The 23,414-nt window shown below is 48.7% G+C and overlaps 2 protein-coding genes across 3 annotated transcripts in view; one reads left to right on the top strand and one right to left on the bottom strand.

Moving 5' to 3' along the window:
- RASSF5 (Ras association domain family member 5) overlaps positions 1–6,212 on the top strand; it is a 67,388-nt gene extending 61,176 nt beyond the window's left edge. For both annotated transcript variants that reach the window (XM_047076580.1, XM_047076581.1), the window contains 4 exons: positions 73–183; positions 1,321–1,618; positions 2,082–2,197; positions 3,808–6,212. In XM_047076580.1, the coding sequence (XP_046932536.1) occupies positions 73–183; positions 1,321–1,618; positions 2,082–2,197; positions 3,808–3,960 (678 nt within the window). In that variant the 3' untranslated portion in view covers positions 3,961–6,212. The remainder of the gene's footprint in view (positions 1–72; positions 184–1,320; positions 1,619–2,081; positions 2,198–3,807) is intronic.
- A 2,827-nt stretch (positions 6,213–9,039) lies between these two features.
- EIF2D (eukaryotic translation initiation factor 2D) overlaps positions 9,040–23,414 on the bottom strand; it is a 28,477-nt gene continuing 14,102 nt past the window's right edge. Inside the window, exons 5-15 of the mRNA XM_047076579.1 lie at positions 23,092–23,199; positions 20,979–21,232; positions 20,389–20,506; positions 18,665–18,710; positions 18,131–18,234; positions 17,884–18,033; positions 17,422–17,511; positions 16,629–16,724; positions 15,228–15,348; positions 10,771–10,945; positions 9,040–9,241 (exon numbers count right to left, since the gene is read on the bottom strand). Coding sequence (XP_046932535.1) covers positions 9,171–9,241; positions 10,771–10,945; positions 15,228–15,348; positions 16,629–16,724; positions 17,422–17,511; positions 17,884–18,033; positions 18,131–18,234; positions 18,665–18,710; positions 20,389–20,506; positions 20,979–21,232; positions 23,092–23,199 — 1,333 coding nt within the window. The 3' untranslated portion in view covers positions 9,040–9,170. The remainder of the gene's footprint in view (positions 9,242–10,770; positions 10,946–15,227; positions 15,349–16,628; positions 16,725–17,421; positions 17,512–17,883; positions 18,034–18,130; positions 18,235–18,664; positions 18,711–20,388; positions 20,507–20,978; positions 21,233–23,091; positions 23,200–23,414) is intronic.

Below are 23,414 nucleotides of genomic sequence, written 5' to 3'. Positions count from 1 at the left end.
GGAGGCCTTTGGGAGGGTGTGGTCCTACCCTTTCTCATCCACTGTGTGCCCACTCTCACTTCTGTGTTCCAGAATGTCTGTAAACCCCCGGAGGAGACGCAGCGCCCGCCCACACTGCAGGAGATCAAGCAGAAGATTGACAGCTACAATACCCGGGAGAAGAACTGCCTGGGCATGAAGCTGGTGCGTCGCGCCCGCCCCCATCCACGACCCCGGCCACGCCCCCGGCCACTTGGGCTCCCCTGCTCCCCCTCTAGGTTCTGGGGCGGCCCTTCTGAGGCCCCTCCCCTTACCCCAGGCCTGGGGGCTTGTGCAAGGCTGAGAACCCAGGCGGTCAGGGACCCACCCCCGGGGCTGCAGGGAAGAATGGGCTTTAGAATAAGATCCAAATCCGTCTCTGGCTCTTCCCACTTTTCGCTTTGGGAACCTTCTTAACGTCCCTGAGCTTCAGTGTGAAAGAGATATTGGTGCCCACTTGTCGAAGCTGTCCTGAGATTTAAGTAACATAGAGTGACCTGGTACTGCTCCACCCTCAGGAAGGCCTCACAAGGGCGGTTCGCAGCTCCTCGTCCTCTCCCTCTTGGTTGTTGTACCGTTACAGCCTGCGTCTCAGGAGGCTTCCTTGGACTGTGCAGCGCTCTGAGCAGGGAGGCACCGACTCTGTGCCAGGCTAGCGAAGGCCATCTTCAGTGGGAAGGGAAGGGGAGGAGAAGGTAGAAGAACGCTGCCCCCTGCTGGAGGCTGGTAGCAACTGGCTCTGGGGGCTTCGGCCAGAGGGCACGCTAGAAAATCCAGTCTCCGGTGGACCTGGGCGTTAAGTCTTGCAGGCTGCTGGTTTGGAAAGAAATACAGGAGGAAATCCAGTGGGCTGGTTCTCCAGGGGCCTCTTTACAGAGCCTTCCTGCTCCTCCCTGGTTTGGAGGGGCAAACTAGAGAGGACTCTCCAGACCCTGCCTCCCAGGAGTGGGGACTCACCAAAGGCAGGGGATTGGGACAGGGAGCCTGAGCCCCCAGAGCGAAAGCCACGGCAGCTCCTCGTGTCCCCCTGGTTGCTGGATACTGCGTGCCTTCTCTTGGCCCGATGCGGGGCTGGCAGGGGGACAGTGTCTCTGCCCTCCAGCACCTCCAGGTCAGCAGAGATGGGAAGGAACTCGGGGAGACAGGTGGGGGGCTGACTGGGATAGCACTGTTATTAGGAAAGGCCTCTGCAACCACCCCACCCCCTGCCCCCGATCCAGGGCAGTGGGCCAGAGTGGCGGCTAGGATCATGCAAGTCAGACCGGAGCTGACCCATGGGGCACCCCCCACCTTCTTCCTCAGAGTGAAGATGGCACCTACACGGGTTTCATCAAAGTGCATTTGAAACTTCGGCGGCCAGTGACCGTGCCTGCGGGGATCCGGCCCCAGTCCATCTACGATGCCATCAAGGAAGTGAACCTGGCGGCCACCACGGACAAGCGGACGTCCTTCTATCTTCCTCTGGATGCCATCAAGCAGCTGCACATCAGTAGCACCACCACGGTCAGTGAGGTCATCCAGGGGCTGCTCAAGAAGTTCATGGTTGTGGACAATCCCCAGAAGTTTGCACTTTTTAAGCGGATACACAAGGACGGGCAAGGTATGAGAGAGCAAGGTCCCGGCCAGAAACCACCTCTCCCACTGAACCCCTGCCAGACTTGGGTGGGAGGACTGGGCTTCCTCTGGGCACTGCACTCCAGCCACGTGGAAGGGCCACACTGGGCAGAGAGCTGGACGGGGAGCACGCGCCTGCTCTCGGTGCCCCTCACTTTATACATGACTGCAGGAAACCCACACCCTGGGCTCCCACTTCCTGATCTGTGGAATGGGAGAGCACCCGCCTGCCACTGCTAATCTTTTGGGAGGTGATGCAAGTGGAAACAAGTTTCCAACTCTCAGCAGACACCAAAAATAAAAGGTCACTCCCTATGTCTTCTCATCAAGTTCATTTCATTAGGTTGGAAGGTTGGCTACTTCCAGTTATAATCACCCTGCGTCTTATTTCCGGGTCTGTCCTCCTCCCCACCTCCGATGAGCCCCTAACTCCCTCTCTTGGTTTGCAGTGCTCTTCCAGAAACTCTCTATCGCTGATTGCCCCCTGTACCTGCGCTTGCTGGCTGGGCCTGACAATGACGTCCTCAGCTTTGTGCTCAAGGAGAATGAAACTGGAGAGGTGGAGGTAGGTCTGGGCCCCTTTGCTGGTTGCACAAACCCAGCCCTCAGGGCACACTGGATGGGGCGCCCTCGTGGGCGTCATCCTCCCTACCCAGCATAGCTGGGGGCCCTGTGGAGGCAGCTGAGAAAATGGGCTGAGAAAGAGCCGGGGTAAGTGCTGGGCCAAGGAGGTTCAGTGTCCAAAGCCAGGATTGTAAGCATCCTGGGGGATGCAAGTCAGCGCCTGTGTCTGGCAAGGTCTGTGGAAAGAAAGGATTTCATGGGCTTTATTTCTGAACACCCAGGGTGGAGGGGCACTGGGAAGCTCCTGTGTCCGGGCCCAGGTTGGTTTTGCTCCAGGATGGCCTGAGGCCCAGCAAGCTCCATGCCACACACACTGAGCCGTGCGTCTCTTCCTGGCTCTTAAAAACGGACCTCCTTCCTCAAAGGGGAGTTCATCAGAGTGCAGTGTGGTGGCACGAACTAGGGTGAAATCAGGCTGGCGCCCTGCGCGGCCTGGGATACTTGGGAGTTGGAGTCACGGAGGAGTGGCCGAGGGCGGGGGAGCATCCTCGGCGTTTGGCACACTGTGTTCAGTGGAGGCCTAGGGTTAGGGGTCACCGTGGAGATTCGGGGCATCTAGGCAGGTGTTAGGGCTCTGTCCCCTCTCCCTGCTTCAGTCAGGCAGCTGGGCTTCCATCTGACTTACACACTGGAGTCAGATTTTCGGAAAAAGTACTCTGCTGAAAACGTCTGAACGCTGCAGGCCTGGTGCAAAGCTCACGGGCCTGGGAGTTCAGAGACAGGGCTCTAATTCCGGTTCTGCTGCTGCAGCTCTGTCCCAGTAGCTCTACCACCTTCCCTCTGTGGGCTTCGGTCTCCTCAGTTATGCAATGTGGGGATTAAACTAGATAAACCTGAATATTCTTTTGTGCTCAAAAGAGCTTAGGAGTCAAAACCCCTGGCTCCACAGTGGGGCGGGGGCTCTGCTCCTGGGTCAGCCTGAGAGCAGTGACGCTTGCCTTCCGTCCCGGGAGGCCAGGTCCCATCGGGGCAGGCCTGGGCCAACCGGGCTCTACAGAGCTTTACAGGTTATGTTACCTCATTATCTGCTCTGCCAGCCAAGGGAGGTGGAGACCCTAAGCCTGTGGCAAATGAACAAGCAGGCTGAGAAGGGCGCAGTGATGTGCGCAAGATCCCATGGTGGAGTCAGGCTGAAACACAGTCTCCGGGGGCTGAGTCCAGCTCCATCTGCCTCTTGGGGGTCTGCACGTTGAGAACCTGTCGCTCATCGCCCCACAGCAGACAGCTAGAGAGGCCAGCATGGGCCCCGGGCGGCTCTAGCATCTGAGATCTGAACAGATCTCAGCTGCTACAGAGAAAATGGAAGACGGTTGATTTTCCAAATAAAACACCGCACATGGACTGGTACATCTTGGTCATGAGATGCCAGGATTTGAAATTTGGTGGCTGGTATGACAAGGGAAACCCAAGCTTTATCCACTGCACTTGCCTATTCGGTGCAAACCGTGTGTGAACCGTGTGAACCGGGGAGGCAGCGTGGGCCCCTCAGGTCGTGCAGCTTCTGACCTGTCTCCTGTTCTGTTTCTCCCCCATCTCCCTCGTGCCTCGCAGTGGGACGCCTTCTCCATCCCTGAGCTCCAGAACTTCCTCACGATCCTGGAAAAAGAGGAGCAGGACAAAATCCAACAAGTGCAGAAGAAGTATGACAAGTTTAGGCAGAAACTGGAGGAGGCCTTAAGAGAATCCCAGGGCAAACCTGGGTAACCGGTCCTGCTTCCTCTTCTGGTGCCCGCGGATTTATTTTTATGATTATTATTTTGCAACAGACACTTTTTCTCAGGACACCTCTGGCGGGTGCATTTGTGCCCACCTGGCAGTTCCAGATGTGGCACGAAACCTCTGAGGGGCGCAGGTGCACGCGGGCCAGGCGCTGCCTGCCGCTCGCTGCTGAGGAGGGGGATGGGGGACAGAGCAGCCTCAGTCCTGGGTGATCCTCCCGGAGGCCAACCGGCTGCCTCTGTCATCACCGAACCGCAATTGTTCGCACCAGCCGGCAAAGGAAAGAAGAAAGGTTTTAGAGCTGTTATGTTCTTTCTCTGGCTTTTATTCTTCTTCAGTTTCTCTCGTATTTGCCGCCCACAGACCTTTATTTATGAGTCAAAAATTGTAGCATATTCCTCTAGCAGATCTGAGCTGAGCCCTGGAAAGCAGGATAATGCTCGTAAAAGGACTGTTTCCTCACTGCCCCAATGTGCCCATTGTTCATGCTCAAGGGAAGGTTATAAAGCCACTGGCCCCAGATGCTCAGGTAGGGAGCACCAAAGCCTGAGGCCGGCTCGGAGGCTTCCGGAGAAGCCGCAGCCCGCCCTGGCCCTCATCGCTCAAGAGTCCAAGCACGTAAACCCAAAGGCATATGTTATCTGCGCAAGTGTGACAGTCACGTCTTTGTCGTGAACAGACAAGTGTTTGTTTTTAAGTTACAGTTTTGAATTTGACATTGCCATCATCATCATGTGTTTCCACCAAAGGGAAACCAACCATTCACCATTTTGAATGTCTCCTGTGAGAATGGAAATCAGGCGGTCTGAGAAAGCCGAGAGACGTCACAGAGAAGTGTGTCCAACTTGCCTTTGGCCTTCCCCCAGCTAGCGAGCTGGGGAGGGCCTGGCTGCCTTGCTGTCCCCCTTGGGCTGCAGCACGGCCTGTCTGCTTCCGCCAGGGCTCAGGTGCTGTCAGAGGAGGCGCCTTGACTACAGACCGGGGAACCTCCAGCTCAGCCACCAGGGGAGTCCTTTTGTGTTCTGAAGCCCGGCCCGCCCGTGGCACTGCGCTCAGTGAGCCTGTGGGCTGGCTTCCCGCTGACCTCAGTGCCTTTTTGTTTTCAGAGAGAGGAGCAGGGTGCATTTGCTTGATGCTCTACTGCCGGCTTGCTCCTGCCAGGAAGTGGCCCACGGCGGTGTGGGGGGCAAGGCAGGAGAGCCCTCCCTCCAAGGCTGGTGCAAGAGTCAAAGACCTTCCCATCTGAGATCCTGGGCTTTGACGCCCAAGAAGTGATGTCAACCGCAGGGACAGGGTGGGTCAGATTCCTAACTTACATCTGTACTGGCTCCCCGTTCAGGTGCAAACTTAAAAATGAACTAGCCAAACAACTGAAGCGAGTAGCCAGGACTGCGAAGACACTCCAGTGCGGAGGGAGAAGGACTTTTAACTTCCAAAGCAGGGACAAACCGGTTTTCCCATCCAGCCTCTCAGAGATCACTTCTTCGCTCCTCTGCCTTCCCAGGTCCTGCTTGGGTCAGGTTGAGCCCCAGCTTGTGTAGCCTCAGAAGTCCCCTCCCTGACCCTTGCTGCATCCTCACTGCCCCTGATCCCAGAAGGAATGCTGACCCCTTGTCATCCAAACTGTGTCTGTCGTCTTCAAAGCTGCAGAAGACGAGCTAGCAGCTCAAGATTTTTGAGACCCCCCCCCCACCGCTCCCCACACCCTGGTTATCTGCCATCTCCTGCTCAGCCTTATCGCTTCCCTCCCTTAAGAAATCTCTCCCTGCTGTATATTAAAGGGAGTGGGTAGAGAGCCCCTTTTTCCTTCATGCTGCATGTCTGTAACATTAATGGAAGGCACGGCTCCTGCTGCAGCCACTGTGAATGCTGCTGAGGGCCTCCCGCTGATGGGGTGGCCATTTTATTTTTGAGAAGGAAAAAAAAGTCACGTCCATATATACGTAAGGGCATATAGCTATATATACAGAGATAGGGGTGTTTATGAAATAAGATTATGGGAAAATTCCGACTTTATCTAAAGCACAGTTAGACCCAGGACCCGTGCCGAGTCCCGAGCCTCGGAACATAGTCTGTGTGAATTATCCCTTCCCCCCAGAGGTGGGTATGACTGCTGGTAGTGCCTTCTACCCTTGTGTTGCCCAGTGTGTACGTGTTTGTCTTGAGGATATTTTCTTTTTAAGTGTCTTTCTTAGATGGGTTTAAAAAAAAGTAATAAAAGCTTGTTGCAAAAAGGATTCAGACTGGAGACACCTTTGGCCTTCACCATCTCCGGGAAACTGGGAGCTGGGAGAGAGGGTGGGAACAGGGAAGGGCACGCGCTTCTTGGCAGAGTCACATTCCCTTTTGCCAGCGAACAGAGGAGTGAAGGCTGCTCTTCAGATAATCTGGAGAAAACGGACGGGACGCATGGGCCAGAGGGTGTTGCCCCGGTGACCGGCTGTCCTGCACACCCCCAGAGCAGGAGGGGAAAGGGGATGTGCTACAGAAGGGGATCCTGAGTGAGAAGAGAGGAGGGAGCTTTCTGGAGCTAAAGGTGATTAAACATGAGGACAGACTACTGATGTGGACAAGGATTCTTCTATTTCTCGAATTATTTAAAAATAAGGCAGATATGGGCGCCTGGGTGGCTCAGTCGGTTAAGCGTCCGACTTCAGCTCAGGTCATGATCTCATGGTCCGTGGGTTCGAGCCCCGCCATCAGGCTCTGTGCTGTCAGTTCGGAGCCTGGAGCCCGTTTCAGATTCTGTGTCTCCCCCTCTCTCTGCCCCTCTCCCACTCACATTCTGTCTCTATCAAAAAATGAATAAACCAAAAATAAATAAATAAGGCAGATAGGACGTGCCTCTGAGAGTTTAAGATCAGCTCACCTGGAGGAGGGCAAATGAGGTGAGTAAAAAGACCCTTTCATATTAGCATTATCTAACTTCCGCCAGAGAAACAGCTCTGTAATCACAGAAGCAACCACATAAAGTTGTTAAGAGAGATTCCTGCCTGCCTTCCAGTGGTGACAGCCAGCTCACTCCCTATCTCCCTGGAGGAGAGAACACTGTATCCAATAGACGTTCTTAAAGTTACCCAAGAATGGGGCACATCTGTAACATTTGTTCATCTAGACCGCCAAGAAGTATGTCTTTCAGTAACTTTGCCAAAACCTAGACATGAACCAGTTTCTGCTTTTCACTGAAATTCATCTGGTAACAGCATGGGATTAATAAGTTCAAAGTTATGGATTTGACCTCGATAGTGTTTGGCTTAGCACATAGGAAAAACAAACAAACAAACCAACAAACAAAACCCCAATTCATTAAACAGCCTAACCTTCCCCAGCCTTCTTACATGTATGTATCTGTGGCGTTCACCAGGGGGAAAGGGAAGATGACCTAATGCAAATGTGTCATCATTACTGGAAAAACCAAAGCACACGTCCTGACAGGACTGTCCTAGCAGAATTCTAGGTTAAATCACAGTTAGAAGTGGATGTTCATTTTAGACCCACCCTCACTGCTTACTGGCTTTGTGTCTTTAACAGAGATCAACAAGGCAAGACACAACCTCTCTGAGCCTCCAATCCCACCAAGACTGTGCAAAGCAAATCATGTTTGTGAAAGAACCTTATAAAGTACTACATGTTATCTGTATGCATATAAGGACCATATTTCATCACTACTATTCACACCATACTCCCTCAGATCAAACTGTCTGTCCAAAGGTTTTGTTGTAATAGGACCTCGTTTGGGGTCAATTTCCAAAATCCCTTCCTCGATCCCATATGCCCGTGCTGGCAGAGAGAGGATTAGTAAAATTAAGGGGTTTACCTACAGCAAGTCACAAGTGACTAGCACTATTATTCTGGGTCTAATAATGAAAGGTAGGTGGTGTCACACACGCACTTTCATATCCCTTTCTTCCTTTCCAGCCCCAGATGGGTAATTTGCAAATATTTGCATATGTTCAAGTCTTTCTTATCTCAATTAAAAAAAAAACAAACAGTGAGATGAGAAAGGAAAGAAAGAAGTAAATTGAACTCTAATTGTTTTTTGATGGTAAAACCAAAGGACTCTCAGCTCCGCTCTCGCTCTCGTTCCTTCCTTTTGTACAAGGAGAGCTTTGGTCACAGAAGTGACTTCCGGACCAGCGTGGTGGTTCTGAACCTTTTTGGCAGTGATCCTGCTGGGAATGTGGCAAAAGCATGATAACCTCTCTTAGGAAAAGGATCATACAAAAAAATCTTGTGTACCATTTCAGGGAGTTCACAGATCCTCTGAAGACCAACTAAAGACCTCTTCCATGAGTCCCCAGTTAAGTTCAGGGCTGAAGAAAGCATTTGTTGGATAAGACTCTTCCCTGTGACAAGGCCGTCATGCTGCAGCCACATCACAATCTACCATCACCAGTGGCAGCGTGCCAGCGCTGGGGAAGAAGTCGCTATTGTTGAGAAACCCATGTGCTTTTAGGATTTATTTTTATCTAGCCCAAATGTTGCTGCAACTTAGGGCCAAGACTTTCTTCTTTTGCCTTGCTCCATGGCAGAGAACAGCTGAGTTCTGCTTCTATGCGACTAACCCTTTACAGATGTGAAGGGACTATTTTTGGGCAAGAGGCTGTGGACTATTTGCTTAGAGGGGCTTTAAAACACTGGAAGTCCCTACCTGCCTGAGCTTTGGATGGGCCATCTGGCCTTGAAAGCAGGAAAGGCACTAAACCCACTGAAATCACATGTATAGAAAAGGGACTCCACAACAACCTCTTATGTCAATTTAAATTGGCGTATGACTGGGGCACCTGGGTGGCGCAGTCAGTTAAGTATCTGATTCTCAATTTCAGCTTAGCTCATGATCTTGCGGTTTGCAAGTTCGAGCTCCACGTTGGGCTCTCTGCTGACAGCTCAGAGCCTGGAGCCTGCTTCAGATTCTGTGTCTCCCTCTCTCTCTCTGCCTCTCCTCTGCTCGTGCTCTCTCTCTCAAAAATAAATAAATATTAAGAAAACAATTAAATTGGCGTATGACTTGAAAATTTTACTACAACATTTTAGCTAAGTGGAGGAAACAAGAGGGAAATCAGATTTAGATTAGAATAAAAATTTATTTTGGTAAAGAATTATATTGTTTCATTTGTAAAAGCTGAAAATGCTCATATAAATTACCAGCCCAGAGCTTGATTTCCACTGGATCGTCCGCATGAAACAAGAGTCTGTTACTTCTTCTTGCCAGGTTTGGGGGCCTTTTCGAGGCCTTGGATGTGTTTCCGAGGAAGCTGATACTCTTCTACAATCCAAAAAGCAGAAACTCCAAGCTCGCTCTTCTCCCGCTCCCTCCCTGCCACCTCCTGCCCTTGGCCCCCCACCCCCATGGGCTGACCCACCGGCACAGCTACCTCCCCGCCCTCTCACCCCACTGTGTGCTCATTTCTGTTGTGAACTTCCGTTCAATCAACTTCCATCATGTGACCGCTTCTTCTATACCCAGCTCAAACCTAGCTCCTCTGGGAAGCGGTCTGGGATGGACCATTTATCCTTATACCTCATGGCTGAAACGTGTATTTTAGCAATTTTCACACTGATAGCCACTTTCTAGGGTATACTTGAGGCATTTATAATTTTCTCATGAGACAGAATGTATGCATCTGTGTTTAGTCATGTGCTTGGCTATTTTCCTCTGTATTTCTTCTTAGTATCTCAGATAGGAATTCTTCACTTAAAGGGGTCAACTCCAAAAGTTAGCTACAGGGTCCTGCCTTAAGCCCTAAAATACATTTGCTTATTGAGCATTTACTATGCCAGGCCCTGAGCACGAAAAGGATGAAGGCAAGGTCTCTGACTTAAGTTGCTCCGTCTAGCAGAGCGCTAATATTAGGAAAAATTGGCCAAGTTGCAGATGCTAACCAGAAACATAAACACAACTGGAAAGTGATACATTGGCAATTTCTTAAATGCTAATTTAAGGACAGGAAAAAAGTGGGGCTGCTCTAAGACAGGCTTTGTTTGACCCCTAAGCTGGGCCAATGAGCCCAGATGTGGTTGGGCAGATGTGGGCTGTGGGAGGGTGGGCGCACCAGGCAAGGGAACAGAGACAAAAGCACCAAGTGTGAATGTGCCTGGCACATCTGGGGAACAGCAAGGGCGGCAGCATGGCAGAGGCCCAGGGGTGGGGGAGAGAGCTGCCAGAGACCCCGAGGGGAAGATGATCTGGACTGGGAGGGTCTTATTTACTGAGTGGAGGAACTTATTCTGAAGGCAGTGACAAGGCATAAGGAGTTTTTACAGGAGAGTGATGCGATCTCGTTTGTTTTAGAAAGCTGACTCAGACAGATATGGCGTGAACTGAGGACAAACTGGAGGCTGGATGCCCCAGACGTGGTAGAAAGAACTCAGGCTCTACAGTGTGACAAACCAAAGTTCAGAGCTGGGCTACAACACCAAACAACTGAGTATCTCAGGGCAAGGTACTGAATCTCTCTGAAGCTCAGTTTCCTCATCTGCAAAACAGAAACAGTTCTGCAGCATCGTCAGATTAAGAGAGATCATGCCTGCATGAAGCCCAGCAAAGTACCTAGCCCGGTCTGGATGCTCAAAAAATGTTTTATAAAAGGGAGAACCAGGAAGAAAACTACTCCGAGAGCATGGTGGAGAGAGCTCTGAATTTGGGGGGCCGGGTGGGGGGGCAGGGCAAAGGATCTGGCTCAAGTATTAGCTCCAACTCTTGCTGGCCAAGAACCATATGGCCACAAAGATTATGACGACTGGCGTGAGTTGAATTGGTGGGAAGATTTCTGCTCCTTCAGAGGGGATGCTCACCAAGCAACAGGCGGCTGAGGTGATGGACCTGGTTTCCCTGGATCTGGACCTGCAGGCTGTCCTTGGCCCCAGGGGCAGGTGTGACGGTCGCACTAGCCTGGCATCGCTGCTGGAGGATGGCGGCCACTGAACACGGGTCCAGGCCATAGGCCTCCAAGTTCCGGACCACAGTCACCTGTGGGGACAGAAGACTGATGGCAGGTGCAAACACAGGCCCTCCCCTTCACGGAGGCTTCTGGAGCCTCCGCAGCTCTCCACCCTCTATGTTCACCATCCCCACACCCACGGTACCTTTTCCTCCACGTGGTACTTTTATTTTTATGCTTATTGTTTCTTTCTATCCCATCCAATATATATACTTAATGGAATACTCTCTGTCCCACATGTAACATGTGGGAACTTTTTAAAAAGTTCTTTTATGGGGCACCTGGGTGGCTCAGCCAGTTAAGTGTCCAACTTCAGCTCAGGTCATGAACTTGCTTTTGTGAGTTCGAGCCCCGTGTCAGGCTCTGTGCTGACAGCTCAGAGCTGTCTTCGGATTCTGTGTCTCCCTCTCTCTGCCCCTCCTCTGCTCACACTCTGTCTCTCTCTCTCTCAAAAATAAATAAAGATTAAAAAAAATTCTTTTTAAGTTCTTTTATTATGAAGAGTTAAAAACATAAATAAAAGTAGAACTGATTACTGAGCTCCTATGTTCCCATCACTGGCTGCAACAATTACCAACTCAGGACCAACCTCGATTCACCTAGACCCCTGTCCATATTACTTTAAAGCAAATCCTCCTGCACATCAGATCATTTTATCTACAAATGCTTTTGTACGTATCTCTAAAAGATAAGGGTTCTTTCAAAGACAAAGACAAAACCATCATCACACCTAAAAATGAATGGACAATAATTCCTTAATATCAAGCATTTCATCAGGAACACATTACATTTTTCTATTATTCATCAACTTCACAAATGACATATATATCATTTTGAGATATAAAAAGAACATCAACACTTAAAATCACAATTCTCTCTTTTTGAAACAAGTTCTCTCGCATTATTTGTGACTAGAGAGAGATGGTCGAGTATGTTACCATCAGGAGTGGGCTGGGGAGGGCTGCTCTCGATAAAGTTACAGGTTCCAAATAACCCAGGCCTGTCAAGGGACTCCAGCCCCAGAGAATCTCAGAATTGATAAGACATCAGAGGTCACACCTATTTCGGCACCCCCATCTGATGCATGAACTCCTGGCTACATCTTCCCCCAAGTGGTTGCCCAATCTTTGCTTGTGGACCTCCAGAGACAATAACTCCCTATTTTGCAAAGCACCAATTTTAATTTTGGACAATTCTAACTGCAATCATCAATATTAAAACTTAATGTTTAAATAAGTTAATACAAGCATTCCCTGATTTTTCAGAGTACACGGTATGCCACTTGGCTCTTATGAAAAGTCCTACATTAGTACCTGTTTTTGCTGATTCAAATCCACAGGGTTTTCGCTTTTGTAAAAAAAAAAAAATGTGAAAAGGGAAAATAGCATTCGGCATTGGTCTTCTGGGAGCCCTCACAGAGGCAGCAGGCACCGAGCAGCAAGAACACCCCGGTCACTCCTTCCCCGGAACTACACTCAGCCACCAGAGCTTTGAACTTTGTGAGCATCTGGGCCTTATCTCCATCTATTCTATGTATTTGTTAGCAAGATGTGTCCTGAGGTATCAGAAAAGCCTAAAAGAAGTTATTTTGGGGGTCCAGGAACACTCAAAATTTTTTCCATATAAATTCACGGTAATTGCTTTTTTTGCTTTACAACCCTTTCAGGTTACAATAGAATTCAGAGGAGTGCTCCACTTTAAATAGTGGGGATTGAAGAAGACACAAAGAAATGGGAAAACATTCCAGCTCATGGATTGGAAGAACAAATATTGTTAAAACATGAATACTACCCAAAGCAATCTGCACATTCAGTGCAATCCCAATCAAAATTGCACCAGCATTCCTCTCGAAGCTAGAACAAACAATCCTAAAATTTGTATGGAACGACAAAAGACCCCGAATAGCCAAAGTAATATTGAAAAAGAAAACCAAAGCAGGAGGCATCACAATCCCAGACTTTAGCCTCTACTACAAAGCTGTAATCATCAAGACAGTATGGTATTGGCACAAAAACAGACACATAGACCAATGGAACACAATAGAGAACCCAGAATTGGATTAACAAATGTATAGGCAACTAATCTTTGACAAAGCAGGAAAGAGTATCCAATGGAAAAAAGACAGTCTCTGTAGCAAATGGTGCTGGGAGAACTGGACAGCGACATGCAGAAGAATGAACCTGGACCACTTTCTTACACCATTCACAAAAATAAACTCAAAATGGATGAAAGACCTAAATGTGAGACAGGCAACCATCAAAACTCTATAGGAGAAAACAGCCAACAACCTCTTTGATCTCAGCCACAGCAATTTCTTGCTTGACACATGTCCAAAGGCAAGGGAATTAAAAGTAAAAATGAACTTTGGGACCTCATCAAGTTAAAAAGCTTCTGCACTGCAAAGGAAACAATCAACAAAAAGAAAAGGCAACCAACGGAATGGGAAAAGATATTTGCAAATGACATATCGGATAAAGGGCTAGTATCCAAAATCTGTAAAGAATTTACCAAACTCAACACCTGAAAAACAAATAATCTAGTGAAGAAATGGGCAGAAGACATGAATAGACATTTTTTCCAAAGAAGGCATCCAGATAGCCAACAGAAACATGAAAAGATGCTCGACGTCACTCATCATCGGGCAAATACAAATCAAAACCACACTGAGGTACCACCTCACACCAGTCAGAATGGCTAAAATTAACAACTCAGGAAACAACAGATGTTGGTGAGAATGTGGAGAAACGGGAACCCTCTTGCACTGTTGGTGGGAATGCAAACTGGTGCAGCCGCTCTGGAAAAGTGTGGAAGTTCCTCAAAAAATTAAAAATAGATCTACCCTATGACCCAGCAATAGCACTGCTAGGAATTTATCCAAAGGATACAGAAGTGCTGATTCATAAGGGCACATGTACCCCAATGTTTATAGCAGGGCTATCAATAATAGCCAAATTATGGATAGAGCCTAAATGTCCATCAACTTACGAATGAATAAAGAAGATGTAGTTTATATATACAATGGAATACTACTTGGCAATAAGAAAGAATGAAATCCTGCCATTTGCAGCAACATGGATAGAACTCGAAGATATCATGCTAAGTGAATTAAGTCAGAGAAAGACAGATATCGTATGTTTTCACTCATGTGTGGAATTTGAGAAACTTAACAGAAGACCATGAGGGAAGGGAAGGGGAAAAAAAATAGTTACAGAGAGTGAAAGAGGCAAACCATCAGAGACTCTTGAATACAGAGAACAAAATGAGGGTTTATAGGAGGGTGGGAGAGAGGGGAAAATGGGTGATGGGCATTGAGGAGGGCACTTGTTGGGATGAGCACTGGGTGCTGTAAGTAAGCGATGAACCACGGGAATCTACCCTCAAAACCAAGAGCATGCTGTACACACTGCATGTTAACCAATTTGACAATGAATTATTTAAAAACAATAATAAACAAACAAATAGTGGAGAAAACCTACATACATAGAAACTGCTTAGTACAGAGTCTGGCACATAACTACACACTCGAGAAATAGTGCCTATTGCTAATTATTATTGAGGTTATCATTACCGGTTCTCATTCACTGCTTATATGTCAAGCACAATTCTAAGTGCTTCACGCATGTATATTCCTTCATCTGGTCCTCACGGTGCCTTATAAGGTAGGCATTATCACCATTTTTCACATTAGTAAACTCAGGCAAAAAACCATTAACTTTCTCAACGTCAAGCAGCAAGGCAAAAGCCACATTTGAACCCACATGTTCCTAATGCCAAAGCCCACTCTTATAACCATACATTAGAAAGTTCTTTATTCTGAACCCAAGTATGTCTTCTTGGGATTTCCACCCAGTATTCCTACTTGTCTTCTCAAGGCATCTCAGAATGAGTGCACTCCTTTTCCCAAGAACAGCTTTTCATACACTTGAGGACAGACAGAATTTGTTTCCTATGTGTCTGTTGCCAGGCTAAACACACTTCTTTACAAGCTATTTTCACTGAGCAAGGCCCAAGAAGTAACAATGAGAGCTGAAAGCCCATGACAGGTCTAAGAGAAAAATAAAAATAAAATCTTGTTTACCTTTGGAACTAGGCTCTAGCGAGTTTCCCAGCACAAAATCCCAGAGGGAGGGAGTGAGGGGGCAGCATCACCTGTTTTCTATAAGGCCCAGCCCACTTAAGCAAGCATGGGTCTTTCATTAACTATCTTTGTGGTGTGCCAATCTAAAATCCTCTAATCACATTGTAGAGAATAAAACTTATAGCAGGGACATTAAATCACCATCTTCCAACATTGTGTCTTTTAAAATTTACCTTTTTATTAGATGCTCTCTGTGCTAGGGTGATGTCAATTGGGCAGATTCTGCCTTTCTTCACAATGGGCTCTTGTCCTGGAAAAGTCACTTGATACACAGGCTGCAATTTTTCCAAACATCTGAAACAGGAGTTCATAAGCTATAGACTGGTAAAGCCAACAGAAGCTATCTCCTCATTCCCCGCTACGAGCGGGCAGCTGGATGTGAGCCAATTTGCAGGCAGTGGTCTGCCCTGGGCTGCACTCAGAATCACCGACCTCACCCAAGGAGCTGCACCCAAGACCAATTACATCAGAAACTCCAATATTCTTTAAAGATCCCCAGAGCATGGCCAAAGTCAAGGCCCATGGATTCAGGGAAGGGATCATCAGTGACCTGAACCCCTGAAAACTGTCCAGCAGCCTGGCCTTCTGAAAATCTGTCCAGGCTGCCTTGTGGAGTTTACTCCGTCTCAAGACTCTCCTGTACCCAGTGTGCTGAAGTGCTGCTTCACATTTGTGACGTGTTCCAATGAATCTTTTAGAGAACTCCTTTACCACAAACAGTGTCCACCTTCTATCTAACCAGATTTTCTCTTGTTATCCTATACACTGGGACTGACCAACTTTTTCTATGAAGGGCCCAATGGTAAATATTCTACGCCTTAAGGCCACAGGGTCTGTGCAACCAGTCAACTCTGCCATGGTAGCATAAAAGCAACTGACAGACAATACATAAACAAATGGGTGTGGCTGTATTCCAAAAAATACAGGTAGCGGGTCAGATCTGGCTCATGGGCTGTAGTTTGCAAACTCCTGATGTACATAATTTTCAGTTTTGATCTGTGGAACAAGAACAAAGAATAAGAATCTTTCTTTTGAAGACTTTAAGACAATTTCTCCCAGCCTTCTTTTTGCTTCTAAATCTTTCTGAAGTTCTTAATTTTAATTCATTGTTCTTCTTTCTCCCTTTTAAGTTCTCTCTTTTTTTTTAAATTTTTTAATGTTTAATTTTGAGAGAGAGAGAGAGAGAGAGAGAGAGATACAGAGTGAGAGCGGGGAAGGGGCAGAGAGAGAAGAGAGAGAGAGAGACAGAGAATCCGAAGCAGGCTCCAGACAGAGCCCGATGAGGGGCTCGAACCCATGAGCCGTGAGATTATGACCTGAGCTGAAGTCGGATGCTTAACTGACTGAGCCACCCAGGTGCCCCTTAGGTTCTCTTCTATATTGTGTTGGCTCAAATCATTCCAAGGAACTTCCACATCAAAATCACCAAAACTGTGTTCATGTAGACGATTATCAGTTGAATTATGGAAAGAAAAATCAAAGACTAAGACAGTGACAACTTTACAGTTCAATGTGATGGACATTCAGGGGAGGGTGGGGGGAAACACTGGAGAGGGACTGCCATTCCCCACTACCTGGTCAGGAGACTGTCCCATGGAAGCTTCATGACTGTGTGCTGTTCGTTTTTCTCTAAGATGCAGTCACATAGGATGGGATCCAATTTCACGAGACTGAAGGGAAAGAAGAGATAATAAAGAAATGCCACTCCCGCCCCTACTGACCCCAGGGCCATCTCAGGATTCATCTCTTGTATGTCCTTTGTTGTCATCCAGAACCATTAGAACCAATTCAGGGACCACAGTCCATGAAGCAGTGTACCCTGTGGATGGGACGTATGGAAGGTTTTCCTAGAACAAGGGTAATGCAGGCGGTAGAGGGGAGGGGGTGATGGGATCCCTGGCTCAGTTCTGCTAACTCATCATGATTAGGCCAACAGTTTCCAACTCTCTGATCATGGGGATATCTTCTGGAAAAAAAAAAAAAGTAACGGAATGTTCTTCATTTAGTAGTTTATCTTTTGTATCCACTTACTAAGAAAACAGAGAACACCAAAAAGCCACAAGGACTTCGGTAAAATTTTTCTAAGTTTGCATTTTATTCCTCACAATAGCACATGCATTGGAAAACCAGCAGTGGATATATATGAGCTGATACGAACTCAGGCTTTATATAGTCAGTGCTGACAGCACATGTGGATCTGAGCACCAGACAACAACTCGAGGTGTGTCCACAGCCTCTGGCTCAGAAACCACTGGTCCAAACGGCTGTGCTTTCCCCCGTTCCCCTCCAGTGCAGACATCCTCCACAGGGGTGTGCAAGAGTGCGTCGTCACGGACTAATCTCCAGCAGAACTCCACACCCACTCACTTTTTGTTGTCCGCATCAACGAGGTCATTTCTCTTGACATAGTTGATGATGATCGTCCGGACCTCACTGCCCTCGAGAATGCTCCCCTTCCTAGGTCAGAAATGACCGGGGGGGGGGGGGGTGGTTAGTTCCTGCTGTGCCAGGAGATAAACTGTGGACACCAAGACTCGCTCTCTGCTAGGCAGGCTGCTTTCCTGGGCTCTCTGACCTCTATTTTCTTCCCTTTCCTGACTGACGTGAGCAGGACTGTGTGCAGAGTAGTTACAGGTAGAAAAGGGAGAGGACTACTCTCATTTGTTCAGAGACGCTTCCCAGGGGAAGGAGGCTGGAAGCTGGACGTGAGAGAAAGAGAGGACGGGGCAGAGCACATTCTGCCAGTCCCAGAAGAAAGCTACGCAGCTGGAGAGGATCTATGGCCAGAGCACCAAGCAGGCAGAGGAGGGCTGCTCTCCAAAAACTCACTTGTGGCCAGACTCCTGGAAGAGCAGAGTCATGCTGGCTGGGACACAGTAGAGGGATTTTATATCTGGAGGGTGATAGGGCTGTTCCCTGCTACCCTCCTGGATAGTCTGGGAGGTCGGGGAGGGCTCGGCTATGACGAAAGATGTGATCCTAAAACCCGGCAGAAGGAAAGAAAAAACACATTTTATACTATACCCAGGTGCCCCGGGCCAGCTGAGCTACGGTGACCAGGCCCCCCTGCACTCACCTCGGGTGCTTCCAGTCCACAGCCACAATGCTCTCCACCCCTTTGCTCAGCTCCTTCACCTGTATAATCTGTTCCTGCTGCATGTGCTGCAGGAACTTAGAGAGCTAAGGGAGAGAGGGCCAGTGCTAGGGACTCCACCGATGGCACGCACATCCTGAGCGCCTGACATACCCCACGCTGAGCCTGGCCTGTCCCTGGGTGGGGCACATGACAGTCCCTGTCCTCATCAAACCAGGAACTGGGAGGCCCCCCACTCTGAGGCTCAGGGAGTGGGAAGCGGCTACAGACTAACTGGTGAAACCTTTTGGAACTCTGGCCAGATATAAAGGGGTGGAAGGGAGAGAGGGGCATGGGTGCCCGCCCAACTGCCTCAGTCCAGGGAGAGTTTTCTTTCCCCTCCTTACACCAGGAATCAAAAAGCTTAATTCTAGCCTGAGCCCTACAGACAGGGCTTCCCCAGCGTCCATCCAGCTCATGGTACATGGGCCCCTACATGACTCTCTGTGTGGGTATGTGGAGAAGGTACCTGCTTACCTTTTTGTAGCTGGACTTCTTGATGTCCAGCTGTCGTCCTTCAGGGCTGGTGGCAGATGGAAAAGGCAAGTTAAGCTAACAGAAGAACTGTGGTGGGAGCTGCCCGGTCCTGAGAGGGGGACATTGTTCCTCAGCCATCCCCCTCCACATTCAGGTAGAAGCCGCTGTTCCAGACTCTGACCAGTGGTGGCATCAGAGAGGGATACCGACTTTAGGACACTCTAGATCACTGCTGTCCATCAGACCTTTCTGTAAATATGGAGCGTTCTCTGTCTGTCTATCCAATATGGTAGCCACTAGCCACGTGTGGCTATTAAGCCCTTAAAATGCAACTCATGGGACTGAGGAACTACATTCTAAATGTTATTTAATTTTAACTAGTTTCAATTTAAATAGCCGCATATGGCTGGTGGCTATCATACTGGATATGGCTTTAGAGTTCTCTCAAACTAGACCACCTCCTGTGGTCTCCAAAGATTCACCTCAAGGAGAACCTTTCCAACACCAAGCTCACTGAGGCAGCTGGGCCCAGGACAGGATTTGGCAAACTACGTGCTGTAGGCCATATCTGGCCACATCTCTTCACTACTGTCACTGAAAGGGTAGAGCCGAGTAGCTGCAATAGTGACTGTCTGGTCTGCAAAGTCTAAAATATTTACTATCTGGCACTTTATAGAAAGAGTTTGCTGACCCCTACCCTACAGCTGTTAATTTTGGGGTGGGATGGTCCTGAGAAAGTCATAATCAGTCCCTGTTCTCAGAACTTACATTTTTCTCAAAATGTGACAAGCAACAGCAGTGGGATACACAGAGAGCCCTTCTAGAACCCCTCCCAGGTTAAGAACCTATATCCTAGAGAAGACTCTAGGACCTCTTTTCCAGTTACTTCCAACCCAGCAAGAACAGGACAAATTACCACACACTCTGACCCCACACTCGTATAGGATGCCTTAAAGAAGCCCACATGTAAACAGGAAGAGAATCACATTAAAACCACACTTTAAAAAACACGGTAAAATTCTCAAAAAAGAAAAGTTAGTCTGAGTGTAAAAATCAGTGAGCAAACCATCTGATCTGATATGGTGCTTATTAAATGTCAGGCTATTTAACTTTGACAACAATCCTACAAGCGCTGGAAATGAGGGTTCAGAGAAGCTCCATAACAAGTTCAAATACACCTTGTTCCAAAACCCTGGGAGCTGGCATTTAAGCCAAGATGTCTGTTTTCAAAGTCCAGGTTCTCTCTACATGTGATCCTGTCTTCTGGCCCCTGTGTTCAGGGTGTGGGGGGGGGGGGGCTCACATGGATTCTTCCTCCTGACACAATGTAACCAGGACCACCGACTTTGAAAGTAACCTGTGAAGGGGCTGTACAATCCAGATGAAGCCTCCTGACTGAGAGGCTCCCGGCGGGGGGGGGGGGGGGGGGGGACTCTTCCTGAATAGGACAGGCTGCCCGATTCATGAGACAGCCCGGAATCACCACAGCTGAGGCAATGCTCGGAGAATATGGGGAATTTTAACCCGAATCAACATCCTTTTGCTGGCTAAAACTGCAGTGTTCAACACTCAGGACCAAATTCATTTGCCAGATCAACCCTCCACGCCACTCTCTCCACAGCATGTCCCTCAACCAATTCTCCCACAGCCCTGTCCTGACATACCACCAAGGGACAAGAGAGAGCCCTCGCCCCGGCCGCCAGCCCCCACCACGCCTTCCATACCAGCAGGACAACATGTGGCTGCCAAGGAACGTGCTGGTGAGTAAAGGGAGGTCAGCTTTTCTGACTTGGCATTTTAAAGCATGCAAGAAGCATCGCTGTACCAGTTCATCCATTTGTTCTGCAAGGAAAAGACAAGAACCACATTTTTCTGACGGATACAGAATGCCTAGTGTAGTACAATCCCCGCCCAGCCCCACCCCTGCCTCACCCCCTTGGCCCTGGAAGGAACCCATCCTGGGCACCAAAGCTTCTGAGCACTGAGCCTTTCAAGAGGGCAGACCCCAGAGAAGAGGTCTAGCCACAAGGTCCCACCCAGCCAGGAGCAAGTGCTTCTCTGACAGAGAAGTCAGAGCCTAAAAAAACCGTGGAGGCCTCTGGGGCTGGAAACAGTCCAAGTGCCAGGACAGACCGGCACCAGGGAAACACGACTGGTGTGAAAGAGACTCCAGGTCAGATGTCAAAGGGCTGCTGAACTACCCTCACTGAAACAAGGACTTTCCTGTTCTCCTAGAGCTGCTCTAGTCAGAAGCATAGCAAAGCACGTTTCCTAAACTGACAGGAAGTGGGTCCTTCTACTCCCAGAGCTATACCTTGAAGGGTCTTGCTGTCTGTGGGGTCTGGGTTCAGGCCCCTGACACTGGGGTCTTCCGAGGCTTCTGATAGGGACTTCTCCCCACACATCCGCTGAACCTCCCCATTCTCCTCCTCTCCCTCCAGGGTCAGGCGCCTCAGGTCTCCCTGCAGGGCGGGGTCTGCCTGGACAGACTCCTTCTCTTCACTGAGATCTGGGGGATCCAGGGCCAGTGGAGCAAGGGAAGGTGGAGAAGACTTGTCTCCAGATCGCCTGGAAAAATCGCATGTCAGAAACGGCAAGCAGCAGCCACGATATTCTCCAGTCCTGCTCAGGGTCAGCTGGGAGTCCAGAGAGAGTAGGAGCCATGGCAGTGGTGTCTAGGAGACAGCAGAGAGTCTGAGCTCCCATCTAAACTCTATTTCCAGGGCACCTGGCAGGGCGCCACTGGTTGAGCATCCGGCTTTTGATTTCCACTCGGATCGTGATTCCAGGGTCGTAGAATTGAGCCCCACGTCAGGCTCCATACTCAGCATGGAGCCTGCTTAAGATTCTCTCTCTCTCTCTCTCTGTCTCTCCCTCTGCCCCTTTCCCCAACTTGCGTGCACTCACACTCTCTAAAATAAAATAAAATAAAATAAAATAAATAAAATAAACTGTATTTCTAATTCTGGGCCCAGAAAAACCCCTGCCTCAGTTTCCTCATCTCTCAAATGGGGAGGGTAATTCTTGCTTCCTCCCTGGCCCAAAGGAATAATAATGTCACTAATATACATCTGGGGACAAAGACAGATCAAAGAAAAAGTAGTTAAAAGAGAAGCCCCCAACAGTATCCCCTTCACATGAGTTAAAAATAAAACATTTTGAATTAAATAAACAGGAAGATGCACAGGTACCTGCAGTACCAGTGTGGGGAAATACAAACCCGGGGCTCAGAGTACTTGTCAAGGAACAAACACCTGGCCTGCTCCACAACTGCAGAATCAGTTGCTTCCCTGTGATGTCAGGGTGCAATCTAACCTGCAGCGTGGTGATTATGTGGCTTTATGCCACCGAGTCTCGGGAAGACAGGGAAAAAAGCAACGCCTCGCACAGAGCACGTGGAGCAAGATCACGGAAAGCAAACTCAGTTCTAACTAAGGGTTGCAGCACGTCTCATAGTAGTGTTAATAGTGAGGCCGGACTCTACATTTAGGCTGTTCTGCTAAGTACACAAATTTTTTAAAACGTGGGCAAGGGGAATGGAGCCGCTGCTGGTAAAACAATTAGCAGTGTGACCCCGACGGCCCTGCTCACACTGACAGAACAGCAGGTGCCTGGAGAACATCCGGAAGCAGTCCTCACATATCTGCTGGCACACAGGCCAACGGGGTGTACCTGCAGCACAGCAGGCTTCGGCCAATACTTATCAAACGAGGGACTCCGACGCTGGGCTGAAGATGTAAGGATGTGTCTATGCCAACAGGCCACATCACCCAGCCTAAAGACCAGGCAGAGTGCTTTTGAGAAAAGTACTATTACTGTTTTGGTAAAAATGACAAGAAAATAACCAGAAAATAAACTGGTACATGGCTTGAGAAAGCAAGTGTTATGGTGAGAAAACGTAACTTCCACAATAGGGAGATTGGAAATGGGAAATCTGAACAACAAAAATAATCAGGTCATGACTGTGGTGCCTGAAGGTCTACTCTGCTTTGATCTGGAATCATAAGCGAGAACACCAGGGCACTCACTGTAGGGCAAGACGATGTCTAAATGTGTGTGGCAGATAAAACCACACTGATTAAAGCCATATAAAACAAGAATATCCCTGTACTGAAAGGCAGAGCAGAGAGTCTGTAAGGCCTTCTTCTAGGCCCAGGATTCTACAATCCACCTGGAAAATAATCAAAGTTCTCTGCAATTTTTCTCTGAACAAGAACAAAAAAAATTAAACCAATCCATCCATCCATCCATCCATCCATCCATCCATCCATCCATTTTTCCTTTCCACACTAGCAAAGAAATTAATATCTGGACCAGCAACTTGCAGAAGGACGTGGCAGGGACGCAGGCTCTCATTTGTGAATGCAGGCCCTGTGCTCTATCCCCCCAGCCAGCCATCTCTCTGACAGAAGGAACACGGAACCCACCATAAGTGGTCCTGGTAGGTGTGGAGCACAGAGAAGCCCCTTCCCTTCAAGCCTGACGTGAGCATCTCGGCTGTGGACATGGCAGCAACTCCGACGGCAACAGGGGCTCTGAGAGGGAGGAAGCCAGACACACACGTCAGGGAAAGTCTCACAGGAGGGCACATGTCAGGACTATCTCTCCACACATATGCTAAGAGCACTGCGTTTGCAAACTGGAAGCAACCACCCTCATCACAGGAGTAAACTCAGTCAGGTCTCAGTGTTCTTCAGATTAACTCTAAATAGGACTTTCAAAAATCCCTTGACCAACATGCCCCTTCTGT

The sequence above is a fragment of the Lynx rufus genome, unplaced genomic scaffold (genome assembly GCF_022079265.1).
Source record: "Lynx rufus isolate CCGP_SWC_20201006 ecotype Redwood Valley unplaced genomic scaffold, mLynRuf1.p SCAF_15, whole genome shotgun sequence".
In the NCBI taxonomy this organism is placed as follows: Eukaryota; Metazoa; Chordata; class Mammalia; order Carnivora; family Felidae; genus Lynx; species Lynx rufus.
This window is presented reverse-complemented; position numbering and strand designations above follow the sequence as displayed.